This window comes from Rhinolophus sinicus, chromosome 17 (genome assembly GCF_057876585.1).
Source record: "Rhinolophus sinicus isolate RSI-liver-muscle chromosome 17, RSI-T2T, whole genome shotgun sequence".
NCBI lineage: Eukaryota > Metazoa > Chordata > Mammalia > Chiroptera > Rhinolophidae > Rhinolophus > Rhinolophus sinicus.
Window position 1 is genome coordinate 50,921,329 of NC_142517.1, and position 19,702 is coordinate 50,941,030.

The following is a 19,702-nucleotide window of genomic DNA, read 5'->3' on the forward strand; positions in this document are numbered from 1 at the left end:
GCGCCAAAGAAATGTATATACATTTTAAGAAAGGAAAAATCGATTAAAATTGTAATACTCAATATATACTGGTAACAAAAGATGAATACAAGTCACACTTGACTTCTGCAATTACAGGAGGTGCTCAAAGTGGTTACCATCAGTATCCAGACACTTCCAATTATGGCAAACTACTGCTTTAGCAACGTTGACCAAAGTGTCCACTGGTATACATTTTTTTTGGCACCTCATATATATACGTTATATATATGGTTGGACAATTAAGTTCGCGAACTTAATTGTCTGAACTTCATGTATGTGTGTGTGTGTGTGTGTGTATGCTCCTGTGTTCATACATACATATAGACACACACATACATGTATAGAAAATGGCAGGCAAAGTGTGTACATCATAATATTAACAGTGATTATCTTGAGCATGGGTATTAGGAAGTCTTAGTCTTTCCTTATTTTATCTATATTTTCCAATTTTTCTGCAATAAACCTGTATGGCATTGATAAAGGAGAAATAATTTATTAAAAAATAGCAGGAGAAGCACCTATGGTAAAGGTTGTTTTTCCCACGGATATTGTGTTCCTCTCCTGTAATCAAGTTGAAAATAGTCTTTTCTGCTCCTGCCATGCTGATACAATGGCTTCTCTTGTATATGGCTGTCACAGCATGGGTCCTATTGCATTCTGGTTATTGGGTACATACCGAGTTACAACCACCTGGCAGAAAGCCTGGCAGGTGGGTATGTTTGAAATGAATGAATTAATGAATTGGTAGGGGCTCACCAGCTTGGATTTGGATATGAGCTCTGCCATTTCTAAGTTAGGTGAGTCCCAGGCATCTGATTTGTACAGTGGCAATACAAATTATGGGTCAAGAGACCTCCGATAGTTTTTGTAAATGGCAAAAGGCTGGTCACAGGATAGGCGGGGGTGCAGAGAGAGTTTATTATTATTGCCGTGTCTATTAACAGGTCTAATCTTCCTATCCCTTATTTCTCTTTGGCTCCCTAAGGCATCATAGTTACCATAGCAGCCAGATGCTGATGATGTCTCCAGGGGCAGCAAGGTGAAGCTGAGCCAGCTCCCAGGTCCTCACCTCTGTATGCCCTTCACAGGGTCAGAGTGAGATGGTCTGAAGTTCAGCCTCCTTTGAGGCCCCCTACTCGGTCTTGGGTCACTTAGACCCACAAACCCTGCCTCTGCTGCCTCAGGGGCCGGAAACACCTCTGCAGGAGACTTTCTCCTCCACAAGCTTTGTCTCTGGCACCCTGCCTGGTTGCTGTGGAAACAGGTTCCACTGCGGACAAAAGAGGGAGCTGGGCCCTGCTTCCTCCTAGTCCTGTAGATGAGGATTTTTAGACCGTGGAGATTGCGCTGCCCGGCCCTGCACCTGCCTTCGCTCTCTGTGTTCTCGCTCAGGTGGAGCTTGCCCTCCCTCGCCACTGACAAGACCATGTGTAAAAGTGTGACCACAGATGAATGGAAGAAAGTCTTCTATGAGAAGATGGAGGAGGCAAAGCCGGCTGATAGCTGGGACCTCATCATAGACCCCAACCTCAAGCACAATGTGCTGGCCCCTGGCTGGAAGCAGTACCTGGAATTGCATGCCTCGGGCAGGTGAGTGACCCAGTAAGTAGGGGCCCTGCAGGCAGCCCCTGGGGCACCTTCCAAGAAGAGACAGAGACACGGAGAACCCAGGTGCTAAGGGTCAGTCTCACTGTTGGACCAGTGTATACTGTGAGGCAGAGAGAGTCCCTAACTGGGAGTTGGGACACCTGAATTTGATTCCAGCTCTTCCATTGAGCATCTATGTAACTTTCCCTTTCTGAGGCCAACTTTCCCCTTCTAGAAAAGTAGTGGAATGTATTTATTAGTTCTAAACTCTGACATTTTACATATTTTCAGATTTTAATAATCTCTTAAAATGGTTAAAAGAAGGAGAGCTTGAGGTCCACTGTGGGGGGGTGGGGGGAGGTCAAGGGGTCTGTGATCTGGTCCTGGGACAGCTCAGTTTCAATCTATTTAATTCAGCTTGACTTAATATAAAATACTGAACACATGAAGTGTGCTATGCTAGAAACTGGCTCTACTCTATGCTCCACGGCCCTTGAGCAATTCAATTTCCTTTGTGTACCTCACTCTCCCATTTGCAAAAGGAGGGGTTAGCCTAGATCCTTGCCTTGTGGTTCATGGACCAGCAGCAGCAAAATCACATAGAACTTATTAAAGATGCAACCTCGTGCCCCATTCTAGACCTACTGAATCAGAATCTGCATTTCAGTAAGGTCTACAGGTATATACAACATATGGTTTGTACAATAATATCTGAGATGACTTTCCAGCACTCTTGTCCTCTGGTCTACTACATAAAGACTTACCTTTTGGACATAAGATAGGCTGAGTGGTGCCATCTGAGGGTCCTGCCCTGGTTTAGTCTGTTCAACTCAACTCAAAACCATTTATTGGGCACTTGTGATGTGCTGGGTACAAGCTCTGCCTCTAACTAGCTGTGTATATATGGATTCCTTTCTTCTTTCCTGTGCTTCAGAGTAAAACAAAGTGTTAATTAGGTGATTTCTAAGGTCTTGACATTTTCTAATTCAAGTTTTGTAGTCTAAGCTGAGAGAGGGGAAAGTCCCTATAGGATGTGAGAAAAGAGGAGAAATGAAAATGTGAAGCCCCTAAATTGGCTGATGGGAGGGGTGCAAACAGCTGGCTACTTCCTGGCAGGGCCCAGGAGCTTCTTCAAGACTTGGAAGGCTTGTGGGGCCGAGTGGGGAGGGCTTGTGCCTCCTACAGGCAGGCTCCTGACCTGCGATCCCCAGCTAACCCCAGTGAGCTCACTCTAGCCTTAAGACTGCCTCCACTTCCAGGCCTTGGGATGCATTAATCTTGGCACTGGCTGGAGGCTGCAAGGTGAGACTATTTCGTCCTGATTCGGGTCTAGCCTGTTCAGTCAGTGTTGACAGGTAAACACGTGTGGATGGATCATGTGTTTCCTATACGGTGCGGGCATCCCCACTATCAGGGTCAAAGGACTCAGAGCAAAAAGGACTCACCTAGTGCACCTGCATATTTTACAGCTGAGGGATTTTGCCCAGGGGCAAGGCCTGCAGGCACTGGGATGGAGTAAGCTGAGGCCTCTGCAGAGCACAGAGTTGGTGGGCCAGGTGAGGGCAGCGCTGCTGGACGCCAGGTGCATCCCGAGGAGCTGCTCTGGGCCTAACAGCACACAGAAGGAGGCAGGCTGCAGAAAGCTAATGAACCTAGGAGGCCATAAACACACCGCCTCCACCTCCAGGCTCTGCCTACTGACCCTCACCTGCTCCTTGGGGCTGTTTCCACAGCCTTCACTCCGTCCTTCCCCCCCACCTCTCTCTCAATCTTCAGGTTTCACTGCTCCTGGTGCTGGCACACCTGGCAGTCTCCCCACGTGGTCATCCTCTTCCACATGTACCTGGACCGAGCCCAGCGCGCGGGCTCCGTGCGCATGCGTGTCTTCAAGCAGCTGTGCTATGAGTGCGGCACCGCGCGGCTGGACGAGTCAAGCATGCTGGAGGAGAACATTGAAAGCCTGGTGGACAACCTCATCACCAGCCTGCGCGAGCAGTGCTACGGCGAGCGCGGCGGCCAGTACCGCATCCACGTGGCCAGCCGCCAAGACAACAGGCGGCACCGCGGCGAGTTCTGTGAGGCCTGCCAGGAGGGCATCGTGCACTGGAAGCCCAGCGAGAAGCTGCTGGAGGAGGAGGCGACTACCTACACCTTCACGCGGGCACCCAGTCCCACCAAGCCGCAGGCTGAAGCGGGCTCTGGATGCAACTTCTGTTCTATCCCCTGGTGCTTGTTTTGGGCGACGGTCCTGCTCCTGATCATCTACTTGCAGTTCTCCTTCCGCAGCTCTGTCTAAGATTCCCTGGCTGGGCCCCCGGGGAGTCTAGGGCCCATGGCCGATGGGGGCCGGCCAGCTGGTGGGAGGGGGTGGAGACCTGGGTGGGCAGTGCGGTTGAGTCCTAGCACTGGTGCCGCCACTGACTCACTGGGTTCCCTGGACTCCCAGCTTTTCCATCTATAAAACCACGGGTTTGGGCTAGATCATTGGATTTTTTCAAAGGGAAACCCAGGGTGTCAAGTTTCTGCATAGGTGCCTCAGGGAATTTTGGATTTGGAAGGTAGACTGAGTGAGTTTTGCATCCTGGTCAAATTGCCCATCCCCACCTCCTACCTCCTCCTGTTGCTTTAATCAGAATAGCTCCATCTTAGATAAAGTTCCATTTAAGAGCTTTTTTTTTTTTAAATTTTGAAAATTACAGGACTAGGTGATCTCAAAAGGCCTTTCCACAGCGATGAGTGTATCCTTACTTTCTTGTTAGAGCCCCCCGGCCACCCCTACCCCTCATTATCTCCCACATGTGGGGCTGCAGCCTAACATTAGCCTCTGCCTAATGTGTGAGTCTCATCCAGCTCTGCCTCCTGTACACACAGCAGAAGTTCCTCTTGAAGAGCGAGATCTGGGGGCTCTAGGCTGTGCCTTTGCTGCTGGGCACACAGGGTCCCTTGCTTCTCGTTTCCCAGCTTCCAGCTTCCCTCCACTCAGGGCAGATTCTGGGGTCTGCCTGGCTCAGAGATGTTGTTTGGGGTAGAGTCTTGTAGAGCTAGGCTTCCCACCTACTGTATTTGAAGTGGCAGAGAATTTAGAGGAGGTTTAGAAGGTAGAGTGTTAGAAGGAAAGCATAAAATTCCTAGGAAACAAGTGTAATGACTTTCCTTTATAATGAAGTGTCTTCAGAGTTCCGGGACCAAGTCTGACTGATTCTCAGCAGCTCCGATGGCCGGAACACAAGAGCAGGGCCCTAGCCTCCTGGGCTCTTGCTGAAATCCTACTCACGAGTCTTCCCCACATTGGCCCTGCATGGGCCCTCTCAGCAAAGATCAAGTGTCTACCTAGAAACACAAGGACGGAGGGTCATTAACAAGAGACGGGGCATTAAAGATGTGAAGTGCTTTGCCCATATTACAAGTGCATAGATATGTCAGGGAATCTTACATCTCTTTAAAATGGGATGCAGTACAGTTTGGAGTGGGAGGAGAGAAGACTTTCTGACAGTAGGGGTATGGACTGCGGTAAGGAGGGAAGCAGAAAGCAGGAGGTGGGATGCCACCCTGTTCTTTTGAGGGTCCTCATTCATCTCACCTCTGTTAATACTTGTCTCCTCTCCTCCTTTCTCCACTACTCCACTTTTTAATGGAAAGTCACCACCACCTGTAGTGGTGGAGGGAGGAGGGCCACTTACATAAACATGGGTTACGTTAATAAAAATGGGAATATCTTCAATCAGGCTTAGGAGTCATTAATGTGTGCTTGAGATTCACCGCACTGTTCCTGATCTGTAATAGGCTGTTGGATACCCCCCCATCCCAACTCTCCCCTTTCTGGGGCCCCCACATAAGGCTTTATCTAGTTCCAGCTTCCAGGTTTGGGCCAATTATGTCCATAGTCAGGAGGGATGCAGGGAGGCCTCAGTCAGTCATCCAGGGGACTCAGCATAGGGTCCATCTTACTTCCTTGTTCTGACACTAGTAACTGGCTGGTGACTTCCGTTGCTTCATTCACACAGTATTCCTGCCTTTGTTCAGCCCACACAGCCTGAGCGCCTTCTATCTGCCAAGCCCTGACTTAGGTGCTGGGAGCCAGTGGGCAATAAGCGGCAGGCCCTGTCTCTCAGAGATCTCTGCTTCCTACATAGGTTTCAGTCCTGGCTGTACTTACAAATCTTGTGGAGCTTTTAAAGAAATATCAGTGCCCAGCCTCCACCTCAGACGAATAGAATCAGAATTTCTGAGCATGAGGCCTGAGCATCTGAGTTAGAATAGGACTCGCAGGGGATCCACCTGTGCTGCCTGGTATAATGCCTTCTAACTGAGGAAGAGGCTTCCTTTGGCACCCAGTCTTGTAATTATGAGCCCTGAGATCTTTCTTGATGACTTGCCTTGGATTCTCCAGGACTAGGGCTCGCTCAGCTTTCCTACTCACTCCCACTCCCTGCCCTGGGGACTTGGCCCTCCCTCAAACTTTCCTGCTCCTGCTTCCAGCTAAGATGATGGCTTTATCCTGCTCTGAGAGTCTCCATTATTGAGCTCTGCCACCCTTGCTTACCAAACTTTGTTATAATTACTTGTCAGTAGCTATACTCCCTGCTAGAATGTGACCAGAGTGTGGAAGTGACTCACCCCAGGTCCCCCTGCCAGTAGCAGCAGAGCAAGGAGTCCAACCCTCACATAGTTTTAGTCCAGAACGTTTTCCTAAAGCATTAAGCTTCTTCCTGCTCTGTAGGAAGGTATCTACAATCTATGGAGGCCTGCTCTGTCTCCCTCATTTTCCCTTAGCTTGCTATAGATGGGGACTTCTAAGCTTGCTCACCGGCTTAGCCCTGTCTTGGCAAAGACTTCCATGGGATGTTTCTTTCTTTGCACACATTGCTACATGCCACATGATGAACTTATTAGATGTACTCTAGGTGTTACAAAAAAACTCCTCAGGGACATTCCAAAATCCCAGGCTTCTCTCACTGGAGATTCTGTGTTTAGTCTTGATGTTCAAGCCAGGAGGAGACCTCAGACACTGAACTGTGGTTCCAGAGGCTGAAATCCTCCGTGTGGGGTCAGCAAGAAGTGCTGCCTTGATCGTCCTCCTCAAACTCATTGGGACTGGGGGTGAGCCCAATGGGAGAACTTTTCATGGGGGTCAGGAGCACTGAGAACCAAGAAGATCACTAAGGACAATTCCCGACGAAGGAAGTCCATGGACCACCAGAGTATAAGACAGATTAGGAATGCCGCAATCTAGGGCCCTTATGTCATGGATAAGGAGCGGAAGCCTAGAGGAAGCCAGGAACTTGTCATCATCGTACAGCATGGAGTAAGGGAAGACCATGACATTTGGGCTTAAGGAACATTTGAGTTCTGGTTCTGCTACTTATGAGTGGTATGGCCTTAGGATAGTTACTTACGCTCCTCAAGCTCCTGAGCCTCACTTTCCTCCTCATCAAATGGAAATAATACTGTCTGCCTTGGAGGGCTACGGTAGGGAGTAAATAATACTCGGTGACATTGCCTGATAGAGCGCACATGTTCCTTCTGTTCTTTCTTCCCCTTTCCATTTCAATTGACAGCCACCCCTTTGATTCCTGAAGGGATCTTTCTCTTTGTGATTTCAGCTGTGTTGGGAAATGCTTTAGGGAAAAAAGGAAGGCAAGGTTAACTTTTCAGCCCAAGGCTGAGACCTGGTCTATTCTAATATATGTAGAGTCATTTATTTTCTTTCCCTTATATGCATTTTAAAGCAATGACTTCATTTTTTCAGCAGCATTATAGCCGTTCTTCATTCTTCAAAGACAGCTATTTTTAAAATCTCCTCAAACATAAAACACCAGTGATTTCTGGGCTCCATTCCATTGGTTGAAACACTCCAGAAGGAATTTAGTTCTTTTCCAAGTCCCATTCTGGTTCTCTGTAGGACTCCCAGCTAAGGAATTTCCTTTGGAGTCATTTTTGGCATTGCGTGGATGCTGCCACATGCACCAAGAAAATGAAATCCTCCTGTTGTGTGGCTATTTGGTGACAGGGCCTCCTGATGAGGGTGGGTAGAGAAAGCTCATTGGCTTGGGAGCCAGGTAACCTGATTTAGCCACTATCTAGATATCTAGGCTGCTGACTTTGGGTGACAGTCTTTCTCCTCCTCTGGGTCTCAGTTTCCTCATTTGTAAAGCAAAGAGGTAAGGTGATCTGAAATATCCTTGTTAGCTCTGACCTTGTCACAAACTGCTGCTTAGCCCTGTTTATCCTCGAGCACTTGGGTTGGTGCCCTGACTGTGACCCCTCCGGTAGGTCATTTAGTTGTTACCTTAGTCTGCTTAGGTTGGTTTGGAAATTGGCACTCTTATCTGAACATCTTTCTTTCCTTTCCTTTCTGGAAGCAAACTTTTATTCATCTTGCTCTGACTACACCTCTCTAAAGGTATTCACATTTTGAAAAGCAGTTACCTCAAGAGGTGTTGCCTTATACAAAGACTTGGGTGGTAGTGATGGAATTTCAGTCTGTATTTTATCCCTTCACTTCTAAAATAAGACCGATAATTCTTCACTCCTATCTTAATAAGGTCATAGTAATATTCTGAGGATCTAATAAGATATTCGCTATTTTCAAAATTAATTTATTTAGCAAATACTTATTGAATACATATTATGTGCTAGGCATTGTTCTAAGCACTGGGGTACAGTGGAGAGCAAAGGGACTAAATTGCTGACCTTATGGACAATAGAAGAACTAGACAATAAATGATATAAGTAAGATGTGTGGTAAGTTAGATAGTGTTAAGTACTCCAAGAAGAATAAGATAGGCAGAGGGGATAGGAAGGGCACAGGATGGAGTTACAATTTTAGATTGGTTAACTAGGGAATGTCTCACTATGAAAGTGACATCTGAAAAAAGATGAAGGAACTGAGGAAGGGGGATGACATTTGCAAAAGCCTTGAGGTAGGAGCAGATGGAAAGTTCAACTGTGAGGAGATCAATGTGCCTGGAGGGCAGTTCCGGCTTCGTAGTCATTACTAAGTGGTAACAGGGGTCAGAGCTTACGTCATAGGTTATCGTCAGGACACTGGTTTTTAATCTGAATGAGACAAGAAGCCATAGGAGGGCTTGAGCCATGGAGTGATGCAAGCCAGTTACCGTCACCATGTTGAGAATAGACCACAGAGGGACAAGAATGAATAGCTAGGAGGCTTCTATAATAATCCAGGAAAGAGGTGATAGTGGCCTATTCCAGGGTGGTGACCTGTACTAGGCTGGTAGCTACTGAGATTGAGTCTGGATCTATTTTAAAGGTAGAATGAAGAGGATCTACTGACCACTCAGATGTGGGATCTGAGAGAAAGAGGAATCAGAGAGGCTCCAAGATTTTTTTGTCTTGGTCAACTGGAAGAATAGCGTTACCACCTTCTGAAATAAGGAAGGCTGTGTAGGAAAAAATTTGGGGGCAATATGAGGAGCTTGGTTTTGGACATGTACAAACTGAGGTGTGTTTCAGGCATTCTGTTAGACATTAAATGTGAGAAACGCCAAGGTGGCTGTTGACTATTCACATCTGCAGTTCAGAGGAGAGGTCCAAGCTAGAGAAAAAATTGGAGTCATCAACATTTAGGTAATAGTAAGTGTCATGAGATTAGATGAGATTATTCATGCAGAACCCTGGGGCTCTCCATGTAGACAGGTTAGAAAGGAGAAACCCACAGGGAGATGGTGGAAACTGAGGCACAGAGAGCACGATTTGCTTGAGCTTTTAGAGCCATTAAGCAGCAGAGGTTGGACTGGAGCTTGGTCTTCAGAGTCAGGATTCAGAGTTCTTTCACTGGCCCAACGCACGTTTTCTCCTGTGGCACCAACTTACTCCTGGGATTGGAATCCTGCCTGTGCCCCTTGCTTGAGACATGTTGTTTCATCAAGTCTGAGCAGGACATGGATTTTTGTCTCCGTTTTCCCTCAGTGTGTTTGAAGTATTTCATAATTTTAAAATGCACTAAAATTAAAAGACTTAGTGGGAGGCCTAGACTGCCAACATGGATTTAAACATTGGACATGCAAACTCAGACCAAAGGGAGATGTTCTTGGAATTGTTTAAAGGAAAGACTGTTGTCTTGGATCCCAACGACAGGCCTGGGCCATGTGTGAACATTCAATAGGAAGGATAAAATAAGCCAGACAGTCCCAGAAGATGGGCAAGACGGAATAATGTCACAGGATAAACAGCTCAAGGGGAGATGAGAGTCCCCACTTTCAAAGTAGGTCAGCCTCTTCTGAGAGTGAGGCCTGGACTGCATCGCCACATACCCTTCAGCTCCGCGGAGTTTGCTCTGGTTGGTGCTGGCCTGTTGGTATGGATTGGGGATCATAACGCGCTACTTTGCAGAGGCCTCCACTGGGATTGGCAGATGCCGGTGGGGAAGATATGTTCCCACCCACACTGATCTGTTCATCATTCATTATGCTTGCCCTGGACGCTGTCCAGGCTTGGCACATCTTCTTGTCATAACACTGTTGTTTCTTAACACCCCATTCCTTAGAGGGAACTCCCTTGGAGGCTTTGTGATATGCCTAAGTGTTGAAAGGGTTCTGGCTCTTTTTCCTGTGATCAGAAGCTCATTGCTGGGAATTGAGCCTGTGTTTTTGCATCCAAAAGACATTTTCCTTATCTTCTTGAAAAAGAGGCCAACACATACCAGATGCAGGGGATGGTTGTAAAGGCCCTGCTTTGTTGTTTCCTTCCCTCAAGGTCAGAGAACTCTGTTCCTTTTTGGTGACAAGCACTGGTGCCAGGAGGTCACAGAAAGACCAGGGGCCTGAAAACCATAATTGCCATTGGGTTTTGATCCCTGCCCTCTTTCCTCTCTACTTTGCTACCAATTCGCCCTTATGTGTTAATAGAGGTTGGAAATCTCTTCAAGCTGGCATCTTTAGGCCCAGCCGTAGGTTCTTACAGCCCCAGAAAGCAGATTGCTGCCCTCCTCTCCTCTGGCCTGCTCTGATTCAGGGCCAGGCAGTCCCTTGCCTGATGAGTTTCCCTACCTTTAACCTCTTCTCCCTCAGTTTACTCTTCATTAATGCCTCATTTGAAAGGTCAGGCCGATCACATCTGTCTCTCTTAGGTCCCGAAACCTCACATGTCTCCTCATTCTCATAACCAAGCCGAGCATCTCAGACTGACCCTTCAGATCTTCCTGATGGTGTTCTCCCAATTTGCCTCTCCAGGACACCAAGTCCCTCAGTTTCCCCACTGCCTTTTCATCTTTCTGCTTTCACACATGGAATTTCCCCATGCCTGGAATGCCTTCCCCTTAGATCAGTTTACCATCAAAGTGAAAGAGACTATTCTTTCCAGAAAAACACGAATGCAGAAACGTCTAAGGGAGGGTGTTGCTCAGAGTCCCACCTCTGGCTCACGGGCTAGAGCAGTAGGATGCTCACCTCCTCTCTGCCTCTCGCCAGCTGCGTGACTTAAGCCAAAGACCCAAGCTTGGGAAACAGAGGCTCCCCACATTCTTTAGGGGTTACACCCCAGCAGGATGGCCTAGAAACATGGTTCTCAAACCGCATCCACATTCGAATTATCTGTGGAACTTTTAATACCACCCCCCTTAAGCTCAGGCCTTACTCCAGACTGACTGTATTCGAATCTCTGGGGGTGGGAACCAGACATCAATATTTTTTAAGCTGCCCAGGTGGCTGGTGCATACAGCCTCCTTTGAGAACTACTTACATGGAACTAGGGGAGTAAGGACTTGGGCAACAGAGTCCATCAGAACTGGTTTCAAATCCTGGTTCCCCCATCTCCTAACTGTTATGCTTCTTCTCCTTTAGAGAGAAGTATTTATATAAATTATTTGGCAGTCTCCATGGGAGATTTATCTATTCTCCCCTATTTATTTATTTATTTATTTGTTTGTTTGTTTATTCATTTATTCATTCACTCATTCATTCATATAAGTATACGCTCATGGATATTTATTTTATACTTTGGGTTATAATCTAATATTATTTTATTTGCGTTTTTTGCTCAAATTATTCCAGCTTTGGCCATTGGAGCTCTTCCAGTTGTCTCCTGTGTCCCTTTGGCCTACCCCCATCATTGTGTGCCTTCCTTACTTTCTGGTACAAGATGCTCCAGGCTCATCTTGTACTAGAAAAATACCAATATTAGGGCAGGGTATATTTCTTGCCCTAGTTTTAGAATCAGCTATTTCTTTAAGGAGTTGCTTTTGTTGGAGGATAGTATTAGAAACCAAAATTTGAACACTATGTGTCCTTGTTGCTACTGCGGTATTGCTGCTTCTGGGTTGGGCCACGTTTTCAACCTCACTGTGCTTCAGTTTGCTCTCCTATAAAACGGGGACAATAACAGTACTTTTGTCACAGGTTACTGTGAGGATTAAATTAGAGAAGCGTGTAAGAGCTTAGAGCAGTCTCAGTCAGATAGTAAATGCTCAGAAATGTTAGTGATTGTTTCCTATAAAATTATTTATATTTGAGCTAAGAAAATTCTTTCCTATTTGCTAATTCTTTTGACTCAGCAACCCTCAAGTCGGGGTAGGGAAAAGATTTTTCTGCCAGTTTGTAGATGGAGAAATTAAGTGGATGAGGGAGTCAAGTTATATTGCACTAAAATGTAAGTATGTTGGCTTGAAGGCCTGTTCTAGATTCAGACTGGCCACCATCTCTGTCACCTGAGTGGTGTAGATTTCTCCTCCCTGATTCTTGCCTACTTTTGCTTGAAGGACTTCTTGGTGGCACTGATTCTTTGATTCCTGTCACTAGGAAGCAAGATGAACTCATGGCAGAAGGAAAATACATACTCCAGTTTGTAACAGGCCACTCAGAGACATAGTGCCATATTTTCTGAACCAAACAAGTGGACATATGATTAAAAAAAAAAAGTTTTTTCTATTCTGGGTGTGACAAGCAAGAAATGTAATTTGGATGTTGAGAGACTGGCATCCTGAGATGTTTTGATACTTTACAAAAACAATAGGACAAGATATTTAATCAGAACTGACCTGGAAAACCTAAGACATGCTATAGTATCAATAATATAGTCTTCCCATTATAGTCTCTTTCTCTCTTTTCATAGAACAGCGATCCTAATCAGATACAGAGAAATGTTGATAAATGAAAACACAACTCACCAGACTCATCAGCGCATGAAAAACATACAAGCCGAACAGAATGCTTAACTCAATGCAGATGTTTATTGGAACAAGTGTGTAGTTAGCTACAAGAACAACAGCTTCTGTTGCTAACAAAATTGGCATGATCATTACTGATAACAACATTCACAGTATGGAATCATAACTTTAGCTATAAAACCTATATTCCAGGGAGGTGGGTTTTAGTTGCGTGGAAGAGACCTTTGTAAGAGGTGGCTCGTTTTGCAGTTGGAATGGGCTGCATTTGGAGGTAGTGAGTTTCCCATGTCCAGAAATATTCAAGAAAGAGGTCATGAAGTTCGACAAGACGGAGTTAGATACTCCAACCATCTGCTTCTATGACTCTGTGAGTGACTTGAGTTTCTTGGATGTTAGCATTAGTGCAGGGGCTCATATATCTAATAAATACTGTAGATCAAGCTTAGGCTGAAGCCCCACAGCACATTTAGATATTTCCTCAGAATAAGGATGAAGTTGCTGTTGGAAGAATAAACGATAAACTGGGTCCAGCCAGAAGTCAATACATATCTCCCTTGCTTTTTGAAAGTTTGCTTTACTTTACTTTACTTTTGCAAAAGACAGATATTTGTACTTGTTTCACTAACAGAAAGAAATCTGAAGAGGATTTTCAGTTTTAAGAAGAAAGGTCAAAAGCAAAATCAGCGTGCACTGTTTTGCAGCAAGCTGTTATCGACGCAGCACGCACCTTGAGCAGTGAGAGTGGCCCGGCCAGTTACTTCCCCAGAAACTACACTCAGCACCTTAGCATCAAAGCCTCTATAGCTCTGAACTGTGTATGTGAGCATCTGGGCTCTATCTTGATTTGTTTTGTGTATCAGTTAGCAAGATGTATGCGAGGGTAATTGCTTCTTTGCTTTACTCCATTTGGCTTATGAAAAGTTTCTTAGGAATGTTCTTCTTTCAGTTAGAGGGGGAAACCTGTATTTGTACACAAATCCTGAGGCTGTTTTAAGTCCCATCCTTGTCTGGCTTTAAGAAGAAAGGCTCTTTTAGATGTTGGTTCTGACCCTAGAATCAGAACATTGGTCTACTAGACAGGTTGTTTTTGTGAGCGAAGCTAGAATAATCTGAAGAAAGCCTGAGGGGACATTTATTCTGTTCTCCTTCTACCTGGAAGACCTCCCTGTCCTACCTGTGGAAATGCACACCCTACTCAAGGTTCAGCTCCAGTACCACCTCCTCTGGAATGCCTTCCTGATGTCCCCTCCTCCAGTGCCTTTGTGCTGCTCCAACACGTGGCACTTGGTGGGTTCATTTGATTCATGGTGGTCACTTGTGTATGTGTCGGTTCTCCCTGTTGGAGCTTGTGGAAGGTAGGAATCATGCTCCCCTCATCTCAGTAGTTTCCAGAGCAGTCTGCACAGCCTGGTACATGGAGGCTCCCAGATAGTGCTGCGAATCAGGAAGGTAATGGTGTTTTGGAATGCCTCAGGACAATTCCCAAACTTCGCATTGCAGTTCTTGGTGCATGAAATAGAGCTCCAGCTTGACAAATACCTGATGGAGTCGGGTACCGCTATCATCTTCCATTTACAGAATAAACCACAGGGCACAGAGAGGTAGAATGACTTGCTCATAGAATGAGAATCAGGCTGTGAACTGCTCTCTCTGAGCATTCAGCCCAGGCTTTGTGTCTATACGTCCTTATTCCTCACTATCTTCTTCTTTCAGCAAGAGACCCTGAATGACTCCAGCAGCCGCCATGCAGGTCAAGAGGTGAAATCTCCCATGAGGACCAATTTTGATAGAACATAAGAAAGGGACTTGGGGCTTCTGATCACTTGAAGGGCTTAAATCTCAGAGTTCTCAAGAGGGTGAGGTCCCTGGAAGCATGCTGAGAGGGGAGATGGCATTCTGTTTGGGAAACACTTAGGACCATTTGGGGCTAGGGTATTCAGGGTGAGAAACAGGTGACGAATCAGGGGAATGGCTGCTTGGGGCCAGCTGTGGACATAGGGAGGCAGAGTGCAGGGGCCTGAGTCTAGCCTACCTAAGCTGACCTTGTACAGCTCAGGTTCTCAGGAAGGGAAGCAGGCTGGGGCCTAGAGCAGAGGCTCTGCTTAGGGATAAGGAAAGGTCCCTTGACAAGCACTATGTCCCTGGGAATCAGGGTGAGGTGGGCAGGGATGAGTATTGCTGAAGCGGCACTATTTTTTCTGTGTCAAAACTCTATTGAACCCTAAGGTAATTTCTGCCTTTCGGTTACTTTGGCTTTAACTTATTTCATCAAGGAAAAATGGCTTCATTGGATCCTAGGTTGTCAGAGCTGGGAGCGTTCTTAGGGATGAGGGAAAGGGACTTACATAGTCACACAGGGAGCTGGGGGCAGAGATAGTTCTAGAACCTGGTGTCTGGCTTCCCAAGCAACCATTCCCAGTCTCCCTCCCTGCCCTGCTTCTCACAGACACTCTCATTATTAGGTATCTAGCTCACGTCCATAATCGCATTGCTTTGGGACATGCTATAGGACTAAGAACCTTGTCTCTTTTACATTTTTAGTGATTGGGGAAGGGACTGGGGTTGGGAAAGGTGCATGATAGTGAAGAAGTGCAGAGCATTTGGGGCAGATGAAAGAAGGGATGGTCAAGGTTGAGGGTAAGGGCACACGGCAAGCAGCCCGCAGACCCAGCCACAATGTGTAAGAGAACTTCACACTGACCTTCTGCTAAGTCACATTTATTGAGCACTTAGTTTATGCCTGCACTGTGCTAAGTGCTATGTATATATTAATTAATTTGATCCTTATCAGACTCTTATGAGGTAGGTAAGGTATGCCATTTCCATAATGTGGACCAGAGACACCCTGAGGTTCAAAGAGGTGAAGTCACCTGCCCAGTGTTGCAGAGCTAGCAAGTGACAGAGCCTGAATTCATCCTTGTGTTCTGATCACTCAGCTGTTCTGCTTCTTTAAAAAGAGTGAAAGGGGGGCTGAGATGCCCCTATTTTTGATCAGTAATGAATGGATGGACTGAATGAGGTGTGTGCAGGGCAAGGGTGCCTTGCATCAGATAATTATCCTCTGCGGCCGACTGACCATGGACAGACAGTGTGGGGGTGAGGAACCGAATTCAGTTCTTCATTCTGGTGACGTTCTGGATCCAGTCCTTGTTGTGGTAAACGTAGGAATATACTCCATAGCGGTCTTTCTTTCCGCAGTCGTCGCCCCAGGACACTGTGCCCACCAGGTACCACTGGCCTTTCTCTTTATCCAGGGTCACCATGGGGCCTCCAGAATCACCCGCACAGGCGTCCTTCCCCCCTAGATGAAAAAGAGATACAAGTTAAAGTAACGTGTCCGCTTCCCTAACCCCAAATTCAAAGGAGCCTCGTTCTCCCCACATCTGACTTGTACTTCAGAGAATTAGGCACGAGGGGGCGCAAGGAGACCATTTAACGCAAACGTGGACTGAGCAGTTCTAGCACCGGCCTCTTCAGAGCTCAGTGATTTTAGAAACTGCAGGTTCAAGAATTTCGTGTTTCATAGGGGAAAAGTTGCACTTGGAGAAGGGAACAATGGAAATTCCTTAGCACTCTTCTCTCTGATGCGGTTTCTCCAGAGGAATCCTTCCTCTCATGACCATCTCCCTCTCTGCCTCTCCCCTCCCCTCCTCCAGTGCTCAGCCTACCAGACTCCAAGGTCTGCAGCTCTTCCATGGCACGGCTCTGCATCTTTCCCTGGCTCGTGGTGCCATGTTGTATGCCAGCCTCTCGACTTACCTTCCTTCTCCCCAGCACAGATCATGTCCCTCGTCACTTTCTTCTTCAGTGGGGCGTAGGCCTCTTGGCAGGTGTGGTGGTCAACAACTGGGATTTCGATCTGGAACACAAGGTCTTTGTTGGTCCCCACTCCTGGCTGAGGAGTCTCTGCTGTTCTGACACCCCTAGAGCTGACTCCTACCCATATCCTTCCTGGATGGGCCTGGGTCTACCTTATACCTGGACTCAGAAACTGCCCTATAGTGCAGGTGCAGGAACGCTGAATGGAGAATCAGGAGATCCATGATCAGTCTCAGTTATGACCTTGCTGTGTGACCTTGGGCAAGTCATTTGCCCTTTCTGGGCCTCGGTATTCTCATCTGTAAAATGGAGATAATAATACTTGCCTGGAACATGCATTATTTCAAATATGGCAACATACGCAAAACCTATCAGTCTTCTACCCCAACTGTTACTGGGTGTGGGGCCTGGGGCCTGTAGCTTAGTCAGTTTTCTGAGACTATTTACTGATCTGAAAAATGGAAGTCACAATATTTGACATACGCATCACAAAGAATTTTACAAAGAAGAGAGGAATGAACAGATGCTTTGTAAACTACAAACAAAGCATAAATATTAGATATTGTAGGGTTACTGCTGCTCGCCTTGTAGCAGCAGTATTTACGTTCTCCCTTACTGCAGTATGAGTTTCTATATCTGGGTCAGCATCTTGTACATTTCTGTCTTTCATAGCTTGGAACACAGTTAGTCTGTATATATTTAAATTGAGGCAATAAAGTGATAAAATAAAAGTAAGGTATTGCGGTTATCACTGCCTTTGATTCAGCTTGGGGTTAAATGTTGGCATAGATGTCTGGAATAAAATGAGGAAACACATGCGTTTCATTCAGCCAAACCAAGAGCTGAATGGGTCATATGGACTAAAAGTGCAGCTCCTTGGCCTTTGCTGGGAGGGAAGCCATTCAAGTCCCTCTTGGGCCATGCCTTCCCAGATAAATGGAGAGAAGAAACCAGGGCAGGGTGTTTGCAAGCATATATTTTCAGCAAACTGTCTGAAGATTTAAGTGCCTGATTAACCTCTATTTATTGTTCAGGTGTCATTTAACTGTCACTTCCTCTGGGAAGCTCTCCCAAACCCCTAAGACAAGGTCAGATCCCCTGTTATACGTTCCAGAGCAACCTGCACTTCTCCATTACATTTATCATGTTGATAACTACTTTCAGTCTCTCCCACTTGACTGTCAGCCGAAGGAGGCCAGCATACCTTTTATCCTCCAATATACCGAGTAGCTGTTACATTGACTACTACATGGGAAGCACCAAATAAACACCTTGGAGTTAATGAATGGAGGGGTGAATCATTGTTGCAAATCAAAATTTCAAAGTACATTGCATTGAAGGATTTAGAAACTAGCTGTGGCAGTCATAGAACCCAGTAATGTCAGAGCCAGGCGTCTCGTGGGGGCATCTAGTGTTGCCCCTAACTTTGCAGCTTGAGATATTATACTGTGTCTAGAGAGGCAAATGACTTGTTTAAGATCACCCAGCAAGTTAGTAGGAGCCAGGACGTGGAGCCATGTCTCCTTGCTCTTAGTACAGTGTTCTTTTATGCAGTGATATGAATGTGAACTTGTAAATGCAATAGTCAAGTTCATGACTGCAAAGACTGTGGCTCTCAAGGGCCCATTCTTGTTTAGTCTGCTATGTGAGTCTTTACTGTGTACAGATGGACCATTCTTTCGAGTGCAAAAACCTGCTGTTTTCGGCAAGACTTTTCCTACGCTGAGCCTTTAATAAGCTACAGAAATAATGAACAGTGTTTAGCGCCTAGAGACCAATGACATGCAGAACAAACAGATGAAACTTGTTGGGATTCAAAGTCCCGATGAACTTTGGAGGTGAGTGTGGATCCCTGGTGTCTCCCTCTCCCACCCCCTGCCCTAACCTCCAAGTCCCTAAGGGGAAACATGGAGTAGGAAGGTCCCAGGCAGGGCAGACGTGTCACTTTCTGTAGGGCATAAATTGAACTTCACCTCCATCAGGGTATCTGGGAACCTTTGCAAGAACTGCTTTCCCCATCCACTGACAATGACCACGGCCCCTGGAGGAGAGAAGACACAGTGAGAGCAGAAGAGGCTGCTGTGGCGTTTTCGGAAGGTCGCATCTTTCAGCCCCTTCGTCTTCTGCCTGTGGAAGAAGGGCTGAATTTGCCCCTTCAGAGAAAGGCAGCATGGTGGGAGGGGGGCTGCTGTGTTGGGGGTTACCTGCAATAGAGGTTTGGGCATTTGTTTCTATGAATCATTAACTGGTTTATTTGTCTATTCTCTCACACTGCCAACTAGCACGGAACCGAGGCTCCATGAGAGCAGTCGTCTCATCTATCTTGTCCGTTGTTGTATCCCCATGACTACAACAGTTCTGGCACATAGTAGGTGCTCAATCAATAACTGTAAAAAAATAAAAAAGTCTGGCCACAATATGCTATGGGGCTTTTAGCAAGCCTTCACTCCTGCCTCCCCTTCTGAGTCTCAATTTCCCTATGCATAAAACGAAGAGGCTGGACTAGGTATTCTCTAACTGCCCCATGCTCCAGCTCTGATATGCTAGAAGTCCATGAAATTGGCCAATCTCGGGGTGATGTGGAAAAGGGTTGAGCACTGATAGAGTACTTATTTCTTCATTTGAAAAAGAGCCTGGATCCTGAAAACAGTGTAATGCTTTAAGTTGAAAAACCTGGATTGCCAGCCCCAGGTCTGTTCTTACAAGCTGTATCTTGGGTAAGTCACTTCACCTTGCTGACCCTCAGTTTTCTCATCTTGGAAAACGGGACGACAATACCACATCACAAGGCTTTCATAAGTAGTAAATAAATTAATGAATATAAAGCAACTGGTACATGGTAGGCACATGACATCTGCTGAATCAGAGCCGTATCCATGCCTTTCCTGTTGGCTCACTTCCCCTAAATACTCCTCAAATTTCATTCAGCAATTTTTTAAATAACTTCTTTGAACTAAAGGCATTTAGCTATGACATGGCACCACTGAATTTAGAATAGAATGAAAAGGAAACCAACAGCCGTGCATTGGACTCTCACTCTATGTTGGATACGTTTGAGTAAATAATTTCATTTAAATATCACAATCACCCCATGGGGTTTTATCCTCAGTGTGAAGGTTTGGCAACTTCCTCAAGGTCAGTCAACTAGGA

General features: G+C 46.2%; 2 protein-coding genes across 2 annotated transcripts in view; one reads left to right on the top strand and one right to left on the bottom strand.

Annotated features, from left to right (window-relative positions):
- The first annotated feature begins 18 nt into the window (after nucleotides 1-18).
- RTP1 (receptor transporter protein 1) lies at nucleotides 19-5,329 on the top strand. The gene is made up of 2 exons (XM_019752088.3): nucleotides 19-1,611; nucleotides 3,385-5,329. The coding sequence occupies exons 1-2, from the start codon at nucleotides 1,340-1,342 to the stop codon at nucleotides 3,902-3,904; spliced, it is 792 nt and encodes a 263-aa protein (XP_019607647.3). The 5' UTR covers nucleotides 19-1,339; the 3' UTR covers nucleotides 3,905-5,329.
- A 7,442-nt stretch (nucleotides 5,330-12,771) lies between these two features.
- The window catches only part of MASP1 (MBL associated serine protease 1), a 65,246-nt gene continuing 58,315 nt past the window's right edge, over nucleotides 12,772-19,702 (bottom strand). The window contains exons 14-16 of the mRNA XM_019752100.3: nucleotides 18,526-18,593; nucleotides 16,493-16,592; nucleotides 12,772-16,034 (exon numbers count right to left, since the gene is read on the bottom strand). Coding sequence (XP_019607659.3) covers nucleotides 15,844-16,034; nucleotides 16,493-16,592; nucleotides 18,526-18,593 — 359 coding nt within the window. The 3' untranslated portion in view covers nucleotides 12,772-15,843. The remainder of the gene's footprint in view (nucleotides 16,035-16,492; nucleotides 16,593-18,525; nucleotides 18,594-19,702) is intronic.

Bases quoted from the DNA above. Each gene is read 5' to 3' on its own strand.
- RTP1 (XM_019752088.3), top strand. From the start codon at position 1,340: ATGAGGATTTTTAGACCGTGGAGATTGCGCTGCCCGGCCCTGCACCTG. The intron at 1,612-3,384 runs GTGAGTGACCCA...CTCAATCTTCAG, and splicing joins GAATTGCATGCCTCGGGCAG to GTTTCACTGCTCCTGGTGCT.